The 12,811-nt window shown below is 34.5% G+C and overlaps 1 protein-coding gene across 1 annotated transcript; it reads right to left on the reverse strand.

The window, feature by feature from the left end:
• Positions 1-1,670: 1,670 nt before the first annotated feature.
• On the reverse strand, positions 1,671-9,801 carry LOC129280019 (kremen protein 1-like). The gene is made up of 5 exons (XM_064111834.1): positions 9,388-9,801; positions 7,676-7,789; positions 7,069-7,284; positions 4,777-4,854; positions 1,671-2,711 (listed from the first exon to the last, which is right to left on the reverse strand). The coding sequence occupies exons 2-5, from the start codon at positions 7,758-7,760 to the stop codon at positions 2,401-2,403; spliced, it is 690 nt and encodes a 229-aa protein (XP_063967904.1). The 5' UTR covers positions 7,761-7,789; positions 9,388-9,801; the 3' UTR covers positions 1,671-2,400.
• Positions 9,802-12,811: the final 3,010 nt, after the last annotated feature.

Consider the following 12,811-nt stretch of genomic DNA (forward strand, 5'->3'; position numbering starts at 1 on the left):
GTCGTTTTTTCTATTTAGAGAACATACCCTTCATAATCATTATCATCACATCCACCTGGAACTTTATAAACCTCTTTTTTCATGAACATTTATTAATAAACTTCTCTTCTACTTAATATACTCATTTTATCATATCGCAATCGCTTTTGAGGGACTGTGTTACATCCAAGCGCATTTGATTATGACATTTTTTTTTACAATGAAAATGTTGCATGAACCAAAATTATTTTTTATGTATTTAAGTTGGCATTTTCGGTTGCATTTTGAAAGTTTTATCAAGAAGAGATAAGAGTATAAGAGTATGAAAAATGTTCAATGGTTTTATACATATATATGAATACATGTATATAATAAATAATATCGTACATCTTCACAAACCTAGCCGTTCCGGTTGTTTAACTAATCTACTACTACGAGTACAAATACCTTTAATCTCTCCTACTTTCAAGAAATTTCATTCTCTATATCATGGTTCAGAAGCTACTTGTCCGATAGACGTCAATTCGTATCTTTGAATGGCCATGCATCCAACATGCAATATATTAATTGTGGAGTCCCACAAGGCAGTTTGTTGGGCCCTTTATTATTGATCTATATTGAATGACTTTTGTAAATCATCTGATGTCCTTTCGTCCATACTCTTTGCAGACGATTCTGATATATTTTATTCCCATAAAAATCCATAAACCTTAGTAGATACTGTTAATAGTGAACTTTTAAAAGTCACAGATTGGATAAATTCCAACAGATTGTCTCTTAATCTACTTAAAACTAAATGTATGCTATTTAGACATTCCATTGATACACCTCCCATGGACAATATTTTAGATGACACTAATTTAGAAAGTGTCATATTCATTAAATTTCTCGGTGTTACCGTTGATAATAAGCTTCCCTGGAAATACCACATAAATTGTACATGTAAGGTTATTTCACAAAATATTGGCATTATCAATAAATTGAAATATCATTTTTCGTCGTCATCACTTCTAATGCTATATTCTTCTTTGATCTTACCCTACTTGAATTATGGGATACTTGCCTGGGGCAGCACCCATCAAACCATTTTAGATAGACTGTTATTACCGCAAAAGAAGTCCCTTTGTATTATTTATAATTTAGCTTTTCGTTCAGGCAATCTAGGCAATCTAACGAATTTCATTTACCACGTTTTAGAACTTTATTGGCAACGAGTATATTTATTTTCGATGGACCTAGATTTTGGAACTCTATCGACAATAACATAAAAACACCCCTTCCCTACATTCTTTTCAAAGAAAAATGAAAAACTTCTAACTTTAATCCTACCGAGGTCTTCATAACTAATTAACGCTCCTTATCATCTCCTCTCAGACATCAAGTTATTTTTTATTAACTCTTTGTGCGCTGGACCATGAACCCATCTGTACTGAATTATTTTCAGGGAGGGAAACAATGCATTGTATGTTGAGTGTGAAATTGCGAAGTTCGCACGGCACCGAGTGTGCATTGGTGCGAAGTACGCGTGGAAAGGGTTTATAATAAATTAATAATAATAAATTGGTACTTACATAGCGCATAATCAATTGAAATTGCTCTATTAGACTTTACCATTTTATTTTCTCTCTTTTCGATCGCTATTCGTCCTGTTTCTATTTATCTTTATTTCGTCTTTTGTCGTCTTGTTTTTTATCGCTTATTTAGTTTTGTCTTGTTCTGTTTGCTATCTTGTTCTTTTTAATCCGTTCAGTAAGTCTATGTAGGCAAATAGCAACCATTGCGTCTCTCTCTCTCTCTCTTCTTTTCCCGTCCCTTGGGAAAGTTCACATTATACAAGCTATGCTTTTGAGTGAATTTCCTATTCCCACAGATACCTTTTTCTATTTAAATTATTTATTTTAATGTGTCTACAAAATGTTCCATATTTTGTATACATCTTTATATGTTAATTATCATTGATGTTGTTGAATATAAGTATAATGACAATGATTTGTATCGTAAATATTTGTTATAAATGTATGAAAATGGTTTGTATCAATATTTATGTCATTTCTGTTGGAAATAAATCTGAATCTGAATCTGTTATTGAAATTTAAACTTCATACACCCTAAAAAAAGTTTTATCAAATATTGGGTAAAATGGGAGCATGCATGTTGGTTGAGTAAACAGAAAAAAATTACGCAATGTTGCGTTGAAATAGCCCAATATGGGGTAAAAAAAAATACCCAGCAAATATGCTTGTCCCCTTTCAACCCAATAATGGGTAAAATGTTACTCATTGTTTTTAGAGTGTAATGTACACGTATAATATCATATTTTGATATGAATGCAGGGGAAATAAAACTAAGTCATTATTCACGAGTGCGTCATTTCATGGCAGCTAGGACTAGATGCTTCATTGTCTAAAGGAAATGATGATTTTAATATTGGAACTCACTTCTAAAGACAGCTATGTATCCAATACCGCCACAGCTCTCAGTTGGGTCTCCTTGGCATGGAACGGAACAGTCTGAATCTACTCCCACTCCATGTCTCGCATAGTTATCACTGGCTACCCCACAATAACATTCATTCCCATTTCCAACACCAGCGTATGTATAGTAAGATGTGATGGACAGTCGACAAAACCAGATGCAATATGAAATATTTATCGATGCACTAGAAAGTTTGAAGTTGCTAGATAACACTCTGTCAGTTTTGTTATCCTTGAAACATCCAAGATATCCCTCACCTATTATAAAGATGCACGATAAAGTAATGAATTTCAGGATTGAACTTCGAAACGTTAATAATATTTAAAAAAAATATCTTACAATCAGAACGATATGAACGTCAATTATGTTCAATGTTGCCGAAATATGAAATTAGATGTGAATCCCCTCAAAGCAATGTAAATTACCTAAATTATGAATCTCATTTTTTTTAGGGGGGTCGAGCTATATTCTTAATACTAGCCAGATCTAGTGAATTAATGATTAATTTCACCAGGGGGCCGTTCTATAAAGCTGTTCGTTAAGTTAAGAGCGAGTTTAAGAACGACTGGTGAACCTTTCCTACGAGCTTAAACCATCACCAATGAATATACAATTTACCACAAGAAAGGATCACCAGTCGTTCTTAAACTCGCTCTTAACTTACTTGCTTTATGAAACACCCAACTGGCTTACCACCCAGCAGTAACCTTATATGTTTCTAAAAGCTACTCTGCCTTCATGTCCCAGGGTGCAAAAATAAAACATTAAAGGACAAGTCCATTCCAACAAAATGTTGATTTGAATAAAAAGAGAAACGTCCAACAAGCATAGCAGTGAAAATATCATCAAAATCGGATTTAAAACAAGAAAGTCATGACAACTTCAACTTTCGCTTAATTTCACAAAACAGTTTTATGCACATCCTGGTCGGTATGCAAATGAGGAAACTGATGACGTCATCCACTCACTATTTCTTTTGCATTTCATTATATTAAATATGACATATTCTAATGTTCTCCTCATTGTCAAGTAAAACAAACATTTATTCCTCCCTGAACATGTGGATTTGTTTAGTTAGGTTGTTCCTTATTTTCAAATCTTTAAAAAATGAAATATTGTATAATTCAAACAAAAAAAGGATTTAAAAAAATAGTGAGTGAGTGAGGGACATCATCAACTGTCTCTTTTGCATGGCACTGACTTGTACATATAACTGCTTTTGTGAAAAATAAGTGAAACTTTAACATTCTTATTTTACACCCGATATTGACGAAATTTTCAGCGTTATGCTAGTTTGATTTTTCTCCATTTACTTAAATCAAGATTTTTCTAGAATGGACTTTACCTTTAACGGCGGTTCATAGCTTAATGGATAGTAAAGCTATACACCATTTTTTAATAATTTGGCATGCTTAGATCAACAATTATTGTGTACGCAAAGATATATTTTTTTTCTATTATTGCATACTTAAATTAATCCGTTAATACATGTATAGGTATTTTGTTTAAGTATTTGTATTGTATTAATTGAACATCATTGACATTGTATAGCAAAAAATTGTTCGTATATATTTATTCTCTAGAAAAATGCGAATTATAATGATAAAAGAGAAAAAAAGTCAGACTAATTGGAGAATTTCCGGACACGTGCATTTGCTTTCTGGGTTTATTTCGCCTTCTTCCATGAACATAAATAATATATTGCATTTACATTCATTTTGTTTTATTGATTTATAAATCTTACACGAATTTTGAAGAAAAGAATGTTTAATTGAACTGAATTAAGAGAATCAAGCCACTGTACGCCCACAAATGCCAAATGAAAAGTAAAGGACTGGAAATTCACTTTCGTTCAAGTAATACCTGCGGCACATCAGTGCCGAAATTCAGTTTATAAAGCAAAAAGGGTTTCTTTTTCACATTTTTATTTTCATTCCCCTTGTCCCTTACTTTCTGTATTATTTTCCTTGAACGAGCCTGTAGGCTTTAATTTGTATATTGAAAAATATGAAACAAATTGTAAACGTTGGAAATGGAAATAAACGAAATTAAGTGAAATGACATAACCAATTTCATTGCTATTAAACATTATTGGCCATCAAGCCTGTGGTATCAACAATCGTTGTTAGAATGACTAAGAAGAGTCAATATGGCATGTGTTAAACTTTTTGTAACGGAAGTTGTATTTGCCTATCAAATTGACCTGGGTGAATTAATACTTGATCATGTGCACCCTACTGGACTCCATATTCAATTCACAGAATTGATTCGGATTCAATGTAGTCTGCCTCTAGATATTATTATTGTCGTTTTTGTAATTACCATGACAAGATGCTGCTCCTGCTGGGGAACACCCCGATGCATGTGATAATGTAGAACATGCTGCGACGTTTCCTTCACCTAGAAATTCAACATAAACATGATAAACAACAATTTATTGATTTAAGTAAAAAAAAAAAAATTATCCTAACTATTGGAACCAGGCCAATCATACATTGACTTCAGTGGGGCTAATTATGTATTCATGAGGTCATATCTCAGGCCCCCATTGACCAATTCGCCCCAATTTTGGTAGTGGAGGTATTTCATCATGCTCTACGAAAATATGGTAGCAGATATTCTAAAATGAAAAAAAAAGTTGTTTGTAACGTCATCAATTCGGTGCTCTACAGTGCGTAGCAAAAAAAAACGGGACAGTTTTGAAAAGTCTATTAAAAAATTGTTTCAAATTATGATATCTATATTTTTATGTTAATAGATGCTCTGAAATCTTATCTTTGAAGTGCCATTTAAAAATAAATTTTGTTCATGCTTAAGTAGACACGGAACGTTTTTGTCGGGGGTTCAAAAAGAGGCTTTTGTCAAAATGGCAGAAATTAGATGATCAGACTTCTTTCTAATCAGCAAACTTCCTTTTAACCTTTTCATTATCTTTGCAATGATTTTCACATTTGAAGCCCGACCAGATAGGCCTCGCTAGCTTCTTGAAGGGCCATCACGGCGGAACTCTGGAAGCGGAGCTCGATCGACCTTCAATGCAGCCTGGTTTTTATAGACTTTTCAAATATGTCCCGTTTTTTATACACACTGTATTACAGCTCTGATCGGCGTTGGCGATGCGCTCTTCACCATGTTAACAGCGGTTTGAAATTATCCATGAACCGCGAACTCTAAGCACCGAAAACTTGTTGGTCATATGCGATATCATCTTAACCCTAATAAGATTGGGCGCTGATTCAGCCCCCCTCCCCGCTCGACAGTTGTCGCGAATAAATCCGCCGCGCAATTTTTTTTTTACCAAGTAGCTCGCTGACTTTTTACTTTGAAGTCTCGCGCAAATTTTGAGACCAAAACTGCGACACCCAGGTACGCAGTTCCAACATTTCATAAATGCATGCAGACCCAAAAAAGTCCCCCCCCCCCCAAAAAAAAAAAAAAAATAATAATAATAAATAAATAAATAAAAATAAAAAAATAAATAAGAATAAAAATAAAAATAACGTGAAATCGAGTACAAATCAAACGCAAATTGTGTTTCTTATCAAAAATTCATATGTATCAGTATTTTTCCTTTACGGATTAAATCAATTAATTTCATTTTTTTTTTACAGTCAAAATAAAGTCCCTGACAGTTTATATAAAAAAAAAAGGGGGGGAGAAGAAATACATAGAAATTCAGAAAACAATAACATTCCTAGGAAACTAAATGCGATATTGATTTTTTTTATTTGATCAGAGCCCAATAAAGAGCATTTGAGTGGCCTTATCTGAGAATTTGATCTTACAGTTTTGTAAATTATGCCATGGGTAACGTGCGTGCCGATTTTCGTCGCGATCGCGCGATCGACGGCCAAGATCATAATGGATGCTGAATCACCATCCCCCGCATGTCTTTTTAGGGTTACGAGTTGTGAAAACAAACAAACATCTGTAGGGGTAACCCTGGTGGAGTGGTCCAACTGCACTCCCCCTAGCTACCCCCCCCCCCTATCAGTTTTATCGGGAGGAGAGACCTGCTGGTCATAAACTCTAAAGAAATTGGGTAAAAGTGCTCCATGGTGGTATTTATGTGTCCAACCAACATTGGGCATTTCTTTTGGGCATTTTTATTTATCCAGTGTGATGAAAAATTTACCCATTCTAAAGTAATTGCTGCTTATTTTTTCACTTTACTGGTCAATATGCTACACGCATTTGGTTAAAATTCTGCCCCAAATTGGTTGGACACATTCATTCATTCATTTATTCATTTTTCCAACAAAATTTATAATGCAATAATTACAATAAGTAAAACATAACATCAGAAAATATAAATGACATAAATATTTAAATAAACCAAATATAAAGAATATACACCTGATACAGAAGATAATATTTCCAATTTGATACTAACAATATGCAAGACATAATTACTCTCGTGCTGGTAAAAAATTTTGAAAATCTGTGTGTGAAAATGGCAATAAATGAAATAAATACATAGAAATAGAATAAAATAAAATTAAAAATTAAAAAAAAAAGATAAGATTTAAGAAAATGGTCCCCGGATTTTTTTTTTGGGGGGGTTGCAACCCCCAACCCCCCCCCCCCCCCTCTAGATCCGCTTCTGTGTATTACCTCCGTTACAATCTAATCCAATGTCAGGAGTTGAGTTCTGTCTAAAAGGTGTGGTCTGCATTGCTAGACTAGCTCCCGTGAATCCTAACTGTCTGCAAATGACCATGACATCATTAATGTCAAGATTTATTCCACATGTCGTCTCCCAATTGCCGCCATCTTGCCTGATCTCTACTGTACCTTTATTAGACGATGGACCTCCAACCAGTTGTACATCTACGAAGAAGAGGGAAATGGGATAGAGTCTGCTGTTAGGTTCTTTATGACATACGGAACCATGAGTTCCAACTATACACTTTACATCATAATTGACATTCATATACACAGAAAATATCTGCATATTGCATTCTTGCATATGAAAGTTCGACTAAGTGGCATCTATATTATTTTGGGTTATAATTTGCCTTCTTTTCATTGTCTGTAATCCTTTTCTTTCAGTAGTTTTAAAGTACTTTCCAAGACCCCTCCTTAGTAGAGCCGACGGGCATCAACTCATCAAGCAAAGGCGTTCTATATCCTTTAAGTACATGGTGCCATTGCAATTAACGTAGCCTTAAGTCCTTTGATACAAATAAACTCATGATACTGGGCATTCTTGGTTTGTTACCTGTAATGACACACCTGACCATGTAATTACTGTTCTGTATCAGAAGAGTGATTAGGAACGCAAAGTTGATCCGATGCCAATCCATTACTGGTTCACATACGATCACCCGTGAATCTGCAGATCAATTAGAATTTGGGGCTAATATCAGAAGTATAACTTAAATAGCGGTGTTGGGACGTTCTGAGCAGAAAAATATATAAACATATTTCAGGGGCTAACCATTGTGTGTTATCAATGGTTCCCCTCCTATCCTTTGCCTGCTTAGAACGTACAATTCATGCTCACTAAACTTATTTCATATTTCAACGATCTATTAATGTTTTACACCAACTTATACTTACAAAAATAGTGTTAACTTCATAAGAGATGAAACTACAGTCTGCCTTCTTTGAAACCAGTGACCAATACCGACAAACAGGGACGACTAATTCGTGATGCCTTTGGATCTTTGATAGGCGTACAAGACGTACCTTAATAGGATGGTGTACAAAACTAGAAATTCGATGGGAGACACGTCACAACCGACACAACCTTCTGCTGGCCGATCTAATATAACAGTGGATTTTGGATGAAAATTTTTTATCCAAATACGACAAGATGTGAAGTAAAGCGGACAAACCATGAACAAGTTCTGAATTTGTGAACTTTGGTAACAATGAAGGTTTTCCTGCATGACCAAATGTTATATTGTGATGTAGGGCAAGAACTCATCGATTTGTTCTAATACATAACATGACTAATGTATCATATTTATCAAAAGCTATTTGAGCAGAATAATTTATTTTTAACACCATCTATCCCTTTTCTATTGCTTTTTGCTTGCTGTCCGAAGTGCATGACGAATGGACAATAGTCCTTATCACTTAACAATTTACTCAACGTTTTTATCATTATTATTATGAATATTATTGTTATTATAGATTCAATTATACTGATATTATTATTTGTTATTGTTATCATTATTATTATCATTATTATTGTTATTATCATTATTTTTATTTGATATTTACATAGTCATAATCGTATTCCATTGAATCTTGTACCATGGTTCTCATCACATTATTTTCCCTTTTTTTCCCTCGCACACAACTCAATTAACAACCTAGGCTAAATTACGCTTTATAATAGAGCCCCCTCCCCCCCCCCTACACACACACACAGAAGAACTGGGGAAATTAATTTACAAGAAAAAATGATAAATCTGAAAGTTGCATGGACGCTTTTTTTTCAGTCAAAGACAAACAATAAGAAAGTCAAATACATTTATAAAATGGCACAGAAAGAATACTCAGGACAAAAATGAAATAAAAATGAAAAATAAAAGGGATGATTGTCTCTATCGCATGTCACTTACAAAAAAGTTTGTAATTTCAGAAATCAGTATTCTTACTAATTTGTTACTGTTTCAACAGTCACAAATTTCTCATTCCTTGTTTGATTCTGAGAAACTTCTACCACTTTGTTGTTATTACGCCCCCCCCCCCTTAATACACATCCTTATTAACATTATCATTCTTATCATAAGAATCTATTATATATTGCAGTTCGAGCATATATAATAATCGAAAAGAAATATATTTCCCTCGTTATACAGTATATGCATGTTCATGCATACATTCATAATTTTGATAGTGACAATAATACATGTAAGTTGAATGATTTTGTAACGATTTACCCTAAATTGACAATCGAAATAATAAAAATATAATTACCATTATTCCTAATTAATTATCCATGTCTTTCTTGTCTCTTTCAATCAATGCAATAATCATCTGCTAACAAGTTAAAACAGCTGTCGTGTATGATTATACTATACTGGCGCTACTACTGTTGCTTGTCACAATACTGTACAACATTTTATCTATGAATCCTGCAAATTAACCGTTGGATCGTTGACATACAGGTGCACGGGTGTCAGAAAACCCACAACCAAGAATCCACCTTTCGCCTCGTAAACGATATGGGATAAGACTGGGTTTCACAAAATTACCATCTTAACGAATATGCAGCAGTCCAATTACGAATGTCAAATTGTATTTAACAAATATTCCATAGTATCACAGAAAGCACAGTTTGAGAAACATGGCCTAGAACATTGTTCATTCTGGCACTCCTTTTCATTTCATAAAGAAGCAGCCTCTTGTTTGATTTATATACAGTCTACCCTAAACTATTGAACCGATCACTAAAGAATAGGGGATCCGAGTCAATTTCAAAATCAAGTTCCTCTTTTAGGGACACGAATTCAACATAATGTTAATAATTATCTTGTTTGTAAAACGTTTGATAATCATGAATTGGCCATTTATCGTATAACTGGTTTCCCCAATAAATAAAAGTACTTCAAACCTATACTTCGCCATTCGTATATCTAAAGAGTCTTATTATTATCACCATTTGCTATCATTACAGTAAGAAGCAATAGTAATAATAACGGAAGTAGCAGTGGGAGGAGGAAGAATAGTAGTAATGTGAGAAGTAGTAGTAGTAGTAGTAGAAATAGTAGAAATAGTAATGGTAGTAGTAGTAGTAGTAGTAGTAGTAGTAGTAGTAGTAGTAGTAGTAGCAGCAGCAGCAGCAGTATTATAGTAGTAGTAGTAGTAGTAGTAGTAGTGGAGTAGTAGTAGTAGTAGTAGCAGTAGTAGTAATATAAGTAGAAGTAGTAGTAGTAATAGTAGTAGTAGTAGCAGCAGCAGCAGCAGCAGCAGTATTAGAGTAGTAGTAGTAGTAGTAGTAGTAGTAGTAGTAGTAGTAGTAGTAGTAGTAGCAGTAGTAGTAATATAAGTAGAAGTAGTAGTAGTAATAGTAGTAGTAGTAGTAGTAGTAGTAGTAGTAGAGGTAGTAATCCATATATACCAATCCATATGCACTTCATATTCAAACTCTCATACACAAGAAACGAATGTATACATGTATACATGATCATTCTCTACAAAACATTATGCTCGAAATAGTCACACAAATAATAATTTTTACAATAGAATCTTTTATTACGAATATATAAAGTGATAACAGTGAAAAATAAAAGAAAGCGTACACTATCGATGACAAGATGGAATGATAGAGATATCTTAAAGATAAATGCCAGTTGTGGTAACGATCTCAAATGACTTTTTACAGAATCTAATATAATGACCACCCGAGTGTCTGTTTGTATGAATAAAATATATGTGCCAAAGGATTCTGGAAGAAATTGTGTAATTGCTGGGAAATAAGCAGAATAAGCGCGGATTCGGTCACTTCCGGATCCGTCGGGTCTTTATTCCAGCAATAATAATACACTGTCCCACGTGTGCCTATCTGTGTTGGCGATATTCAGTGTGATCGTTTTTTAGCTTAGATTTTATGGTTTCACAAAGTTCAGTTTATGTTACTGTACCAGATCTAGATCCACAATGATATAGTTATACTTAACCTAGCTTGTATAGACGGGCTAATCATCCTAAAACGGATAGTAGACACAATTTCGACCTCCTTTCACTTATCAATTTAGTACAAATTACATATCTCTGTATGTTTTTCTTAATATTTTCCATTATTTTTTATGTTATGAAATATTCAGTTTTATCATTAGGCCTATAATTGTTGTTGTTGTTAATGAATAAGTATTGGAAATATCTTCATCAATTGAAATATCAGAATAATGAAAATTATCACTCTGCTAAAGCAACCATCTCTTGATGTAATGTAACCATTCAAACAAGAATCCGTCCATCTCAAATTATAAGACAGACCTGCACAATTAAGGTGATCACATACTACCAATGTAATGTAAACTCAATATTAATAGCTATGACGTCAAGTTAGCTACGCCTTTATCAATCTTTTCAAAGTTATTTCTTACACAGTAACCTGGACATACAACTTTTTTTCTCTCTTTATGAAACAAGGCAAACGCCAAGCGTTGTCTCGCCTGCATATTGCAGTCATGAAGAGACTGCATGTCAAAACTACATGTATGCTATATGACTTAGATGGACCTCTGTTACGAGTTTGGCGATCCCACCTCGAAGCTATAGTCATGGAAAGTTCATTGACCTTTGACCTTAATCAAATTCAACTCACATTTGAACTTGACCCGCACCTCCAAAAGATAGACCTCTTGTATGAATTTGGCAATCCTAACTCGAAGATATAGAAAGGAATTGTGTGTACAGCACAGCACAGTGCCAGTCATGGAAAGTTCATTGACATTTGACCTTATTCAAATTCGGCTCACATTTGAACTTGACCTGCACGTTCAAGAGATGGACCTCTGTTATGAATTTGGCGATCTCATCTCAAAGCTATAGAAATGTATTGTGTGTACAACACAGCACAGTGCCAGTCATGGAAAGTTCATTGACATTTGACCTTTGACCTTATTCAAATTCGACTCATATTCGAACTTGACCTGTGCCTTCAGAAGATGGACCTCTGGTATGAATTTGGTGACCCCACCTCGAAGCTATAGAAAGGTATTGGGTGTACAAAGTTATTATGTGTACAACACAGCACAGTGCCAGTCATGGAGAGTTCATTGACCTTTGACCTTTGACCTTATTCAAATTCGACTCATATTCGAACTTGACCTGTGCCTTCAGAAGATGGACCTCTGGTATGAATTTGGTGATCCCACCTCGAAGCTATAGAAAGTTATTGGGTGTACAAAGTTATTATGTGTACAACACAGCACAGTGCCAGTCATGGAGAGTTCATTGACCTTTGACCTTTGACCTTATTCAAATTCGACTCATATTCGAACTTGACCTGTGCCTTCAGGAGATGGACCTCTGGTATAAATTTGGTGATCCCACCTCGAAGATATAGAAAGTTATTATGTGTACAACACAGCACAGTGCCAGTCATGGAGAGTTCATTGACCTTTGACCTTTGACCTTATTCAAATTCGACTCATATTCGAACTTGACCTGTGCCTTCAGGAGATGGACCTCTGGTATGAATTTGGTGATCCCACCTCGACGATATAGAAAGTTATTGTGTGTACAACACAGCACAGTGCCAGTCATGGAAAGTTCATTGACCTTTGACCTTATTCAAATTCGTTTCATATTCGAACTTGACCTGTGCCTTCAGGAGATGGACCTCTGGTATGAATTTGGTGATCCCACCTTGAAGCTATAGAAAGTTATTGGG

The sequence above is a fragment of the Lytechinus pictus genome, chromosome 17, assembly GCF_037042905.1.
Source record: "Lytechinus pictus isolate F3 Inbred chromosome 17, Lp3.0, whole genome shotgun sequence".
In the NCBI taxonomy this organism is placed as follows: Eukaryota; Metazoa; Echinodermata; class Echinoidea; order Temnopleuroida; family Toxopneustidae; genus Lytechinus; species Lytechinus pictus.